The sequence below is a fragment of the Hylobates moloch genome, unplaced genomic scaffold (genome assembly GCF_009828535.3).
Source record: "Hylobates moloch isolate HMO894 unplaced genomic scaffold, HMol_V3 SCAFFOLD_16, whole genome shotgun sequence".
Classification (NCBI taxonomy): Eukaryota; Metazoa; Chordata; class Mammalia; order Primates; family Hylobatidae; genus Hylobates; species Hylobates moloch.
The window spans coordinates 50,437,097-50,451,028 of NW_026652291.1; the positions used below are offsets into that span (position 1 = coordinate 50,437,097).

At 47.6% G+C, this 13,932-nt stretch overlaps 1 protein-coding gene across 2 annotated transcripts in view; it reads right to left on the bottom strand.

Moving 5' to 3' along the window:
• LGALS3 (galectin 3) overlaps positions 1-7,261 on the bottom strand; it is a 28,675-nt gene extending 21,414 nt beyond the window's left edge. The window contains exons 1-2 of one of the 2 annotated variants that reach the window (XM_058429737.1): positions 7,183-7,261; positions 123-270 (exon numbers count right to left, since the gene is read on the bottom strand). In XM_058429737.1, coding sequence (XP_058285720.1) covers positions 123-214 — 92 coding nt within the window. In that variant the 5' untranslated portion in view covers positions 215-270; positions 7,183-7,261. Of the gene's footprint in view, positions 1-122; positions 271-5,111; positions 5,220-7,182 lie in introns of those variants that run through there. The other variant, XM_058429736.1, reaches the window with a different exon arrangement.
• Positions 7,262-13,932: the final 6,671 nt, after the last annotated feature.

The window sequence follows — 13,932 nt, forward strand, 5'->3', positions numbered from 1 at the left end:
TTACCTACAACTGTCTTGATAAATTCCTCCTACCCCCCCACGCCACTGGCCCCAATAGTCACGGCTCACCTGCAACAAGAATCAGAAGGAACTAACGCAGCTGAGTATTTGGTTTCTCTTACCTGAAAGCTTGAGTTTGGGCCCCTGATGGATTGTGAGTCAGTTGGTATGTGTGGCTGCATCTGCACCATGTCAGCCTGGGAGCCATGCACATTCTGCCATGATAAAGGAAGAGTAGAGAAAGCCGGTCTGCGGAGATGAGTCGAGAAGCTGTACAGAGGGAAGGGACAAGACAGAGAGAGTCCTGCAGTATTTAAATTCCTGAGGCCTAGTGTCACGTCTGCATTTGGATTTTGTGTATTGCTTTTGTCCCGACACCCATCCTCTTTTTTTCCTCAGATTCTAAATCCAAGGAATCCAACCCCAGCTTCCCCCAACACTTTTTTTTTTTTTTTTTTTTTTGGAGACATGGTCTCACTCTGTTGCCCAGGCTAGAGTGCAGTGGCGCGATCATGGCTCACTGCAGCCTTGACTTCCTGGGCTCAAGTGAATCTCCCATCTCTGCCTCCCATGTAGCTGGAACTACAAGCACGTGCCACCATGCCGGTTAATTTTTGTATTTTTTGTAGAGATGAGGTTTCGCCATGTTGTCCAGGCTGGTCTTGAACTCCTCGGCTCCAGCACTCCATCCACCTCAGCCTCCCAAAGTGCTGAGACTGCAGGCATGAGCCACCGCGTCTGGCCCACCTCCCTTTTTCGCATCCTTTTTCTGCTCAGGCTTGCTGACACTGGTCTCTGTCACTTGCCACCAAGGAGCCTTCATACAGAATATAGACCCAAATGGGGCCTCGCTGGAGGCCACCTGACTGTGGAGGGCTGGGTCCTGTGTGTGTGCTGGTGGAGACATGAGCCAGAGAGAGCTGACTTTCAGTGTTGTCACCATGGTTACTGCTATTTGACTCATGTTGTAGGATTTCCCCACTGAATCCCACACTGCCCACCCACTGATTCCCACACTGCCGGCTTACAACTCAGGGGGAAGTCTTTCCTGGGAAGCTGGGTTGGGCTGCACCTTCCCTGCGAGGCAGCTCATCCTGGCCCACTGTCAGCTCAGATGTGCCCGGATCCACTGTGTTCTGGCCTCCACCTGTGGCATTCTCCAGGACTGTCATCCTGCCTCCTACCTGTCCCTCTGCAGATTCTGTCCTCTTTTCTCTACACCAAAGTCATACTCTTTTTTCTCCCCAAGAACAATAGACTTGCTTATATGGATTTCCCCCAGCCTTTTACTAAAACTGGAAGAGTCAAAATCCTCTCTGGGCGCTGCCAGCCTGTTATGTTACAGAGAGCAGAGGGAGGAGGCCAGGGCCGCTATTGATAAGCATCGCCTGCAATGAAGTGGGAGTGTTCACAGCGCAAACTGACCTATGAGGCTTGCCAGGGCTGTGGCAGGGTGGGGTGGAACAGGACTGACAGGCTCCTGTTTCTTCCAGATCTGCACATTGGCAACGTGCCATGCATATTTTCAATATGTCTGCTAGCCAACAACCATAAATATCTCTGTGGAATGAGCTGGGGAGATCTAGTTTGTGCAGAAAATCAGGGAACATGGAGGAGGATTTGCCCCTCTCTGCACTTTTGAAGGGCGTGCCATGTGCTTCTGCCAAGGGCAGAACCAAGGTTGCAAACTTCACAGAGAAGCTAAGAGACGTGTAGTTAGGTCTGGCTGTTTACTATAAACTGTGGAAGTCTATTGACTACAAATGCACAATCTAAATCATAGCAAGAGCATGAGGCAGGTAGTTTTCAGAAAAGAGCTAATTCTTTCTCATCCAGGTTGCAAGTCAGAGCTCTCCAAATGCCTCGTTATCATTAGCAGCAATCATGAAATCTTCAGCACTACTGGCCCCTGGTACCTTTGAGAGTAAAGGTCAGAGGTCTTACAACCAAGTAAGAAGTTTCTGTTTGTTCTATTACCTAGCACAGAATTACAGATGGGGGAGGAACTAGGCCATATAGGCCATAAAAAGTGCAATTTATGTTTATAGAGATGGGAATGAGCACGATTACATTTAAGTTAACAAGAGCCCTTTCTAGGGGCAAAGGAAAAGTCAGAGCTGGGTAACTGATTCCTGGAGATGTACTGGTATTCAAGAAAGAATTTACCTGCTATGGAGATAGTATTCCAGGAGGTAAACTTTTGTTTATTATCTCCCTTGGAGATAAACAAGTTTCCACTATAACCATTATTAGCACCCAGTGCTCGTTCTGTCTCTGCTGCCAATTCGTTCATTCATTCAGTTATTTAACATGTCGTCATTCACACATTATCATATCTACTGTCCTCCAGACTTCTGCTCTGGTAGAAGTAGAGGACACAGGCTGGGCGCGGTGGCTCACGCCTGTAATGCCAGCATTTTGGGAGGCCGAGGAGGGCGGATCACAAGGTCAGGAGTTCGAGGCCAGTCTGGCCAACATGGTGAAACCCTGTCTCTACTAAAAATACAAAACAAAAAAAAAAATTGCCAGGTGTGGTGACAAGTGCCTGTTGTCCCAGCTACTAGGGAGGCTGAGGCAGGAGAATCCCTTGAACCTGGGAGACAGAGTTTGCAGTGAGCCAAGATCATGCCACTGCACTCCAGCCTGGCAACAGAGCGAGAGTCTGTCTCAAAAAAAAAAGAAAGAAAGAAAAAGAAGTAGAGGACACAAAAGTAGGAAAGACATGTTCCCTGCCCTCAAGGATCCCCCAACTGTTGGATCAGACATACACGTGAACAACTAACCCCAGTGCAATGCAACAACTGCTGGAGTAGAGGAATATTACCCGTGCTATGGAAGGACAACGCAAGGAACACTTCGTTCTTCCTGAGAGTTAGGAAAGGTGGGGCAGGGCCCGTGGAAACAGCCTCACCAAAGCCAATGAGGATTAGGGTGCAGGTGTGGTAGCAACAAGACTGAACATTGACATTCGATTTATCATATACCCACAGATATTCTGGGCATTTTCTATACTTTAACTCATTTAATGCTCACAACAACCCTATAAGGTAGATCTTCTCATTTTGCTGCTGAGAAAACAGACGCACAGAGAGTCAAATAACTTAATCAGGGTCACACAACTGGTAAGTGTCAGATTTGGGGTTTGAAACTAGGCAGGAAGGCCTCAAGTCCATGCTGTGAACCACGATGCTCTACTACCTGATCCTGGAACACGCAGGATGTTTGGAGGAAGCGGGGGTGCTGTAGTCAAATTTGCAATGGACTTTAATGCCATGTGCTTTAACCTAGTATGAGAAATTTGCCCTAAAGGGATAATGCAAGGGCTGGATGGGGAAGGGGAAGAGAGACAGAAAGGAGAAGACCAAGAGAGGTTATTGCAACCCTCTAAGAGAGAACCCAGGGCAGTGGCGATGGGACCCGGAGGAGCTTATCTCCATTTGCTTACTGGTGAAGTTTGCAGCCAGATGGCAAATGCCTGCCATGCCTTCCACCACCCAAGGCAGAGGTGATAACAAATCACGTTACTTTTTCTTGCTGGGGTCAGATGCTGCCTCAGAATCTTTCTCAACACAGTGCTCCAGGCAGCCACTTGCCAATCAGTCACAGCTGGTACATTAGATGAAACCTATTTGTCATCTGTCATTGTGACAGACATTTTCAGGTGGACACAATGGCAGACAGAATGTCCCAATAAGGTGAAAAAAAATGTAGTCACAGATAGCTTGGAGGTTTCTGCTGTGGGTCCCTGAATGGAAAGCCATGCTGTGGATGATGACGGAGAACAGAGAAAGACTGGGTTGGGAGGGAAAACCATGAGGTTTGTTTTGCACATCTTCAGATCTGAAGTCCAACAGGGCATTCAAGAATAATGGCTGACATGAAAACATAGGTCTGAGCTCAGGGGACACTCAAATTGGAGGTGTAGGGGAGAGTGTCATTGAAGGCTTGAAACTCAGTGCCATCTCCCAGAATGGACAGAAGACAGAGTAGGGCCAAGACTGGAACCTGGGGAACACCAGTCCGTATGTGGTGTAAGGAGAAAGAAGAGAGGCTTGTCTGATGGGGGAAGAACGTTTCCAGGTGGAGGTAGTCAGGGCATTAGACACAGTGGAGAGATCAGGAGCAACAATGAAGGCTGTGGTGAGGATTCAGTAATGGCGAGGCCTTTGTGGCCTGTCCTGAGACAGCATTTCCAGTAGGTTGGAGAAAGCCAGTGGGCACCAACTTACACGGTTTGTTGGCTAAAAAGAAGGTGAGGAAGGTAAGATTATTTGGAGGCAGGTTAAAAAGGGAAGCCAGAGCATGCTGCTGACTGGGAGGAAGGATCAGGTGAACAGGTTAAGGCTGCAGTTGCAGAGGGACAAGAGGGGTAGGAAGGGATGAGTTAAGAACAAGGAGGATTTCTCCTTGGAAAGAATAGGATTTGTCAGAGTGTCATTTCATATTTATTGGTATGATTCTTACCACTTAATAATAGGGCTCTGTCCTTTTTTGGTCACTCTTTTATCCCCAGTGCCTAGCAAAATACCAGGCACTAAATGAATACATGCCAAATAAAGTGAATAAATGCCAGAACATCTCCTTTTCCTAGATATGAAGGAGTCACCAGGGCCGATGTTCTATTTATTTAGAGACAGGGTCTTTCTCTTTGGCCCAGGCTGGAGTGCAGTGGTGCAATCATAGCTCACTGCAGCCTCAAACTCCTGTGCACCACTTTGCCCAGTCTGCCAATGACCTTGATAGCAGGAGATGGAGAAAATCACCTTTAGCTGGTGAGAAAGAGGGTGGTGGGAACAGGAGTGAAGGAACTGCTATAGTCATAATCAAATTCCCCAGAATTAATATAAAGCCACACCAGAATTTCCACTCTTAAAGGCAAAGTAAGGAAGGGAAGGCCATGGTCATTACTTCCTTTAGAAGGACACACTAGAAGTCATGTGACAGGATTTCTGAAGCTCGGTAATTAATAATAGACAAGTACTTCCATTATAATTTTCTCTTCTTTCAAGAGCTAACACCCAAGATAAACACAAAGTAACTAGCCATAATTTCTAGCATTTCTGCTGGGGGGTGGAAGCTTCCTAAGATAAATATGTTAAGAGATGTGCTACCTTTTAAAATGCAAGTGTGATCTGGTCTGAAGAAAAAAATAATGTTCCTTCCACTTGTGTCTTTTTTCCCCTTGAGACTTAAAATTTTTTTAACGTTTTTTCCTTTGCTACAAGCCTGTAAGGAAACAAAATAACATAGCTGTGTGCCAGGAAACACAATAGTGACAGCTACATCATCACATTCATGCATCTTTGTAATTAAGATGAAATTGATGTGAAAAAAGTATTTTTATTCCTTTAGCAATATTAGAGACTCTGTTATTTTGCCTGCTCCTTCTTATCGGCTTTTTCTGACGGGTAGGCATTTTTACACATGAAGAATTTCCGGGTTCCCAAGTTCTTTAGAGAGCTCTCTCTAACTGCGTCACTCCCTGTTCCTCAGCGTCTCTTCACATTTTCAGCTGTCAGTGAATGCTGGGGCAGGAATCAGTCCACCACCAAGGACGCAGAACAGGCCACAGGGCTCAGATCTTCTACTTCCAGAAGAAATGGAAGCCCTTTTCTTCTTAAGTGTTGTCAGGGAAGTGCTAACTCCTTAACTCTCTCAAAACAAATTTGAAATTCTTAGAGAAAAGGTCTTAGTAAGGAAATCCAGCAAGGTTTTGCCTCAGACTTCAGTCGGCCTTGTGGGAGGCCCCAGTTTGGGTCCCCCCCAAACTCCAAGCTGTAGAAGAAGCAGATTCCAAAGAAATGAGTCCCTCAGATCCATTGTTTCCTAAAACCAAAATCTGGTAAATGTATTCGTATTGTGGGTTAGGTCTCTTTGTTGTTTTAAAAAAGGGCGCTGGCAGTTCCTCATATTATCGCAATGGAAATCAAATCATGTGCTTCTGTGTTTGGACATCACAGCACCTCCTATTCCTGACTCTGTGGCTTTAGAGGAGTTTATCATGTGTCCAAGCAAAAGAGGTTCCCTGGGGAATCCCTTCTTTCCCTATTGCTACAGATGAGCATGTCCAAGCATATGCATAGAGGGTGTTCCCCACAGTTCTAATGCATGTGGGGAAACCATAGATATAACTCAAGCCAAATAGCATGGTTTACTGTTGGCCGGGCAGGAAAGGCTTTCCCAACCCAGAAGAGTTGCTTCAGACCAGAACAGAGTCCTGCATCTGAGTGTGAGCCTCTCGGGGCAGATCAAAGCTCCAGGCTCAATTTGAAGTCACAGGGAGTCTCCTCTGTGGTTGCGCAGGAGGTGGATAGTCTGGCATTAGTCTAAGACACACGTAATAAGCCACAGTTCAGCCCTCTGAGCATCATGACATGGCAGGGGAGGTGATGGGGGATGGGGACAAGAGATCAGCCATGGGTGGGGATAGATCCAGTCACCATATCCATAAAGGGCCTCAAATATGGGCTTTCGAGCTATCTGCAAGTGAGTTGTGAACTCAGACACAGAGATATACCTATAGGAAGGAAAGGCAATATTCATAATACAATTTTAATTTTAAAAATAAATGTTAAAATATACCATAGTTTAAAAATGTTGTTTAGCCCTTTGTACTTTAAAAAAATTTTTTTTTTGAGATGGAATCTTGCTCTGTCACCCAGGCTGAAGTACAATGGTGTGATCTTGGCTCATTGCAACCTCTGCCTCCCAGGTTCAAGCGATTCTTCTGCCTCAGCCTCCCGAGTAGCTGGGATTACAGGCATGTGCCACCATACCCGGCTATTTTTTTAAATTTTTATTTTTAGTAGAGATGGGGTTTCACCATGTTGGCCAGGCTGGTCTTGAACTCCTGACCTCAAGTGATCCACCCGCCCCAGCCTCCCAAAGTGCTGGCAGTACAAGCATGAGCTACCGTGCCCGGACCATTTGTACTTTTTTTTTTTTTTAGTATACTATGTGCCTCAAAAGTGGAATGGGCCGGCCTTCCCTCTGCTTCCGGGTTAGCAAAGGAGCTTTTAGTGATTGTTAACGAATAAGCAGGACTCATGGATCCCGAATAACCCATGCTCATGGAGAGATTACCAAGGAAGAGTGTTTTACACCCTTTTTCTGGCAGTCAAATGTTCCCTGTTCACCCCAAGAGTATGCTGCTCCAAACAGACCCCAGCCAGCTTCCCCCACCTGTTTCAGGGCTACTGAAATGACAGTGGGAGCCACACAGATGCAGCAGCTCCAGCCCAGGACTCAGCTTCCTCCTGACACTGCTCCTTGAGGGGACACACTCAGCAACAAAGCCCATTGACACGTTGGTGGGAGGGACTGGAACGTTTATGGCATATCTGGAAGAGAGTGTATGAAAAGAAAAACAATAGTGCTAGTTTTGTAACCATGGGACCGGCTCAAACCAATTAACCATTGCCTAAGTTGTTACAGCAACAGCTGAACAGCTGTTAGGGTGTTCAGCCTCACCTTTGACTATGTCACACAGTCAAAATTGCCCTGGTACGTGCCATGGGAAGAGTTTAACCTCCTCATTGTTAGCACCGCCAGCATAGCAGACTGGCTGCCATGGGGGGCTGGGACTAGTTAGAAATGCCACAAAAGTTTGACCCAACCACCCAGATCCTGGCGATAGAGTTGAATGTTGCCTCCTGTGTCCTTGCCAGTCAACTGGTGATAAGGTTTTTACTTATCTCAAAAGCCATTGCCATAGTATTGGCTTCTCCAGCCCTTGCTTGGTAACAGTTTCTTCTGCACCAGAAGGAAGCAAGTCTCATGACTATTCATAGGTAATGTTTCACCACAGCGCTGAGTTCTCACTGCTCCTCAAGGGCTCTGGGATGAAAGATGACAGCACAGTAACGCTGCTGGCTTGCCACTTCACACCGGCACCAGTTGTTGAAGCTGCGTATCAAGGCTTTCATCTAGAAATGCATTTAGGTTAATGAAATCAGAATATTAACATAATTGGCCACAGAGCTCTAGTATTTAGAAGACAATTCAGGCCCAGGACATAAAAAAAGTCACCCATGAAGACAGAGAAGAAAACAGTGTTATCCATGGGATGATAACGACGATAATCCCTTTGCAATTCTACCCAACAAAAACCTGTCAAGTCCTGCTCAGTGCAAGCACTGTGCTAGGTCCCAGGAGGAGAGAGAATTTGCATCTGTCCCTTAGAGACCTTGGTGGTAGTTTGGTATCATTCAGAGTTTAGGTTTTGGTGCCAGATGGATGACAAGCAATGGGTTCCCTAGAGTACTTTCTTCTTTTTTTTTTTTTTTAAATATACTTTAAGTTCTAGGGTACATGTGCACAACGTGCAGGTTTGTTACACATTTATACATGTGCCATGTTGGTTTGCTGCACCCATTAATTCATCATTTACATCAGGTATTTCTCCTAATACTATCCCTCCCCCACCCACCCCCGCCCCCAGAGTGCTTTCTAGGGAACCTGTCACACAGCAGGAACTGAGTGAAGAGTAACACCTTTTATTTGCTGTCAGAAGCTCAGCTCTCATCAGCCTCCCAGGGATGGCCTCCTGCTCCCAAGGCCCAGTCCCTGGCTGTGTCCCTGCACTGTGTTCCAGCCAGGCACTCACTGCTCAGGCCTGCCCCTTTTACCTTGACACCGTGTCCCTCCTGCTCTCCAGCACACTCATCTGTAGCCAAAGCCAAACCTCCCAGATGCTGCCTGCCTGCATTTCTAGAATTCATCCATGGTCTGGTCTGATACTAATTATATCCAGGCTGTGTCCATTTTACTACTGAAGTAACCCCTTATGTCCCCAGCTCCAGGTAAATCAGCCTTCAACCTCACCATGTTTTTTTGGTTTTGTTTTTTTTTTGAGACAGGGTCTCACTCTGTCACCGAGGCTGGAGTGCAGTGGTGTGATCTTGGCTCATGGCAACCTCTGCCTCCTGGATTCAAGCAATTCTCCTGCCTCAGCCTCCCAAGTAGCTGGGGTTACAGGTGCCCGCCACCATGCCCAGCTAATTTTTGTATTTTTAGTAGAGACAGGGTTTCACCAGGTTGGCCAGGCTGGTCTCGAACTCCTGACTTCAAATGATCCACCCGCCTCAGGGCTCCCAAAGTGCTGGGATTACAGGCGTGAGCCACCACCCCTGGCTCAACCTCACCTTTGAACATGTCACACCTGCCCAGAAGCTAGCCCTGACTCCCTATGACTTCTAATTTAAGGCAAAATCTCAGCCCAAGGCTCTTGGTTTGGTGTGATCTAGCCCAACCCATCTCAGGTAACATGCCAGCCTTCGTGTCTCTGGCCTTAGTGGACTAATTGCATTCCTCGAGTAAGTTCCTACCTTTCCTTCCTGTGTCCTTTGCTCTTGTTGGACTTTGTTGGGATTTCAACACAGGAAGATAAAGGGAGATGGAGGGCTATAGGGAACAACATTAACACAGATAAAGACATGAGAATGCACGGACGCCAGAGAGGAGATGTGTTTGGTCATTGATATTGGGTACTTACAATCCCAGAGTCATAGCTCTTATAGATAAAGAGAACTAAATGGACCATCTGGTCTACCCCTGGCTTCCAGGCTAGGGAAGTATTTTTATTACCATGCAATATATTAGACCACCAAGACCTGGACAGGTTAAATGGCATAATTGGAGGTAAGGAGAGAAATGTTTAGACAGACAACTTGGGGTCATCCCATAGAAGACTTTTAATGCCAGGTTAAACTTGTACTCAATTCAGTGGATGCCAGAGATAATTGAAAGCTTTCCCTGGAGCAGTGGCATAATCAGAGCTGTGCTTTGAAGCAGTGTTTTCAAACTGTGGGATATGACCCATTATTGAGCCACAAAGTCAGGTTAGTGGATCATGAATAGAATGCAGTATTGCTTTGTGAGTTTTGTGTGTGTGTATTGGGTTGTAAGGTAAAATATAGTTCTTGGCTGGGAACAGTGGCTCATGCCTGTAATGCCGGCACTTTGGGAGGATCGCTTGAGTTCAGGAGTTTGAGACCAGCCTGGGCAACATAGCGAGACCTCATCTCTACTAAAAATAAAAATAAAAAGTTAGCCGGATGTGGTGGTACACACCTGTAGTCCCAGCAACTGGAGAGGATCACTTGAGCCTGGGATGTCAAGGCTGCAGTGAGCTGTGATTGTGAGCCATGATCATGCCACTGCACTCCATCCTAGGCAACAGAGCAAGACACTGTCTCAAGTATATGTATATGTTTCTTATTATGAGTCATGGTCAAAAAGGCTGGACAGCTCCAGATTTAGCCAGGAATGGTGGTCCATGCCTATAAGTCCCAGCACTTTGGGAGGCCAAGGTGGGCAGATCACTTGAGCTCAGGAGTTCCAGACCAGCCTGAGCAACATGGCGAAATCCCGTCTCTACAAAAAATTAGCCGGGCATGGTGGTGTGTGCCTGTAGTCCCAGCTACTTGGGAGGCTGAGTCTGGAGAATGGCTTGAGCCTGGGAGGTCGAGGCTGCGGTGAGCCGTGCCACTGCACTCCAGCCCAGGTGACAGAGTGAGACCTTGTCTAAAAAAGTCTCAAAAAAGAAAAAGAAAGAAACAAGAAAACTCCAGCTTTAGAGAGATTCATCTGAATGAGGGTGTAGAAGAGCCTGGGGGTCGAGTTAGGAGACTCCTGTCACAGCCCAAGGGGGAGGAAGGAAGGTCTGAATGGGAAGGAGAAGCCAGGGGAAGGGAAAGGAAGGAGTGGGCATGAGGGATTGGCGGGGGTAAGAGTGTCAGGATGTGGGCGCTCAGGGAGAGGGAAGCATCAATCAAGCATGACTAAAAGTCACACCTGGGTGCTTGAGGAAATGTTAGTGTCTACAGCCAAAGGAAGAAGCTAAGGAAAGTTCAGAGAAGGCGCTGGTTTGAGGATCATCTCAAAAGACTGATGGAAGGACACACAGCAATTATCAAGTACTAGATCCGTTGAGGTCCCATCAGGAGACAGAATCCACTCAGATGGCTTCAATGAAGAGTCCTAAGTGGGCGGGGCATGGTGGCTCATGCCTGTAATCCCAGCACATTGGGAGGCTGAGGTGGGTAGATCACCTGAGGTCAGGAGTTCGAGACCAGCCTGGCCAACATGGTGAAACCCCATCTCTACTAAAAATACAAAAATTAGCTGGGCATGGTGGTGGGTGCCTGTAATCCCAGCTACTTGGGAGGCTGAGGCAGGAGAATCGCTTGAACCCAGGAGGCAGAGGTTGCAGTGAGCTGAGATCACGCCACTGCACTCGAGCCTGGGCGACAGTGCAAGACTCCATCTCAAAATAAATAAATAAATAAAATAAAAAGAGTCCTGAGTGAAGGGAGGATTTCCAGAGCTATAGGCAGGTTGAAGAGAACCAGCCTGGGATCATGATGCCCTCAGAGGCTAACCACAGTAGGAAGCTCTTCCTCTCAGATTCCCTTGGGCCCCAAGCTTGCAGGACAGCCCTTCCCCACCTTCCCATCCACTCCCCCATCCCCAAACCAGCACACAACCGCTATTTGGCTTGTCACCATCACTATTTCTCTTGCTACTATTATTTCTATCTTCACCATCACCCTTACCCATGCCAAGGGCTTTATACGCATTCTCATTTAAACATTTTTACCTCAAGAGTTGTTGGGCTGGGAGTGGTGGCTCATGCCTGTAATCCCAGCACTTTGAGAGGCTGAAGCAGGTGGATCACTTGAGGTCAGGAGTTCAAGACCAGCCTGGCAAACATGATGAAACCCCATCCCTACAAAAATACAAAAGTTAGCCAGATGCTATGGTGCCTGCCTGTGGTCCCAGGTACTCTGGTGGCTGAGGCAGGAGAATCGCTTGTCCGGGAGGCGGAGGTTGCAGTGAGCCAGGGTGGTGCCACTGCACACCAACCTGGGTGACACAGTGAGATTCCATCTCAAAAAAAAAAAAAAAGAGTTGGTATCATGCCAGACCCCTATTAACTCCAGTAGGGATGGCATCAGGTTCAAGAGGCTGAAGAAGAGACCCAAAGCCAATAGATGAGACACGGGGTTTATTGAGAGGAACTTATACAGGGTGGTCCAGTGGCAGCAGGCTGGGCCAGAGAAGCACCAACACCTACAAAAAGCATGCAGTTTCTATAGTGTTTTCATTTAATACCCTTCCCCTAACAACCTCCACCTGGCAACCTTCATTTAACCCAAAACGAAGGTCCTTGATCCCCCGCACAGCCCATTCCACAGGATGGCCCAGGCTCTCAGATGTTCCTCATAGATAAAATATAATGATGCCAGGCGCAGTGGCTCACACTTGTAATCCCAGCACTTTGGGTGGCCGAGGCAGGCAGATCACTTGAGGTCAGGAGTTCAAGACCAGCCTGGCCAACATGGCAAAACCCTGTCTCTACTAAAAATACAAAAATTAGCCAGGCCTGGTGGTGCACACCTGTAGCCCCAGCTACTGAGGAGGCTGAGGTAGGAGAATGGCTTGAACCCAGGAGGCAGAGGTTTCAGCCTGGGTGACGGAGCAAGACTCTGTCTCAAAAAAAAAAAAAAAAGATATAATGAATCTTTGGGTTGGCCGCACTGGGAACTCTGAACACACATTCAGGTGCATCTGCCATACAGGGTCATTCTCAGGGTAGGCTTAAGTTATTGCTGTCAGGTGCATCTGCCATGAACAGCTGCATCTACCATACGCCCCACCCCAGCACGCCCTTGAATGGCTCTCATAGTCTCATCACATTCCCTGGGGCCAGGTATACAGAGGAGCACTGGCACCAGTGCAGCAGCAACACAAACCACCACAACAAAAAGAACAACGAATACAATAGAAAGTTCTCCCAAGCTCTTGGGAGCCCATCTTGGATGTGCCACAGCAGGCCCCTGGTGGAGGAGGGGGCGGCTCTTTGTAGGCTCAACAGTCCATTATGTCCTGAAGAGAAGCCACCATCTGTGCCCAGTTGGACCATTGCTTGTGCTGTGAGCTCAGCCTCTATGGCTGCTTGGAGCATGGTCAGAAGCGGCCAGCCAACTACAGCTGCCACAGCTCAGGAACCTGAGCCTTGCTCAGTCAGATCTACCCGCTGCAACTACCCTTCCAGACCTTTCAGTGTTTTCAGGGCATCCCTGTACTCACACATTAGGCCCGATCCATCAAGGATAGCGGCTCTCGGGCCCCATATAGACATGGACAGCCAACCTGGGATTTCCTCCCGCAGAGCTCCCCTTTCCCAATCTCATCATCTGCGGCTTTTCTCCCACCTCCTGCTGGGCTCACCACCTATCGTACTGGACCCCATTAACTCCAGTAGGTCAGGATGTTACTTTTGGGACTAGAAAAAAATTAAAAATTTAAAATATTTTAAAAATTAGAAAAAAAAAAAAAAAACCTTCCAGTAGGGATGGTACCATGTCTGAGAGGCCAAAGAAGAGACCCAGCGAATGAGACATAGGGTTATTTTTTTGTTCTTTTTCTTTCTTTTTTTTTTTTTCACTAGAGATGGGCCTTGCTATATTGCCCAGGCTTCTTTCAATCTCCTGGGCTCAAGGGATCCTCCTGCCTCAGCCTCCCAACATGCTGGGATTATAAGCAGGAGCCACTGCACACAGCCAACATAGAGTTTATTGAAGGGCATTTACATACAGAGTGGTCTGATGGAGGTGAGCTGGACAGGAGAATTGCCACTGCTTGTAAAAATGCATGCAGTTGGCCAGGCATGGTGGCTCATGCCTGTAATCCCAGCACTTTGGGAGGTCAAGGGGGGAGGATCACAAGGTCAGGAGAGCGAGACCATCATAGCTAACACGGTGAAACCCCGTCTCTACTAAAAATATAAAAAATTAGCCGGGCGCAGTGGTGGGCGCCTGTAGTCCCAGCTACTTGGGAGGCTGAGGCAGGAGAATGGTGTGGACCTGGGAGGCGGAGCTTGCAGTGAGCCAAGATCAGGCCACTGCACTCCAGCCTGGGCGACAGAGC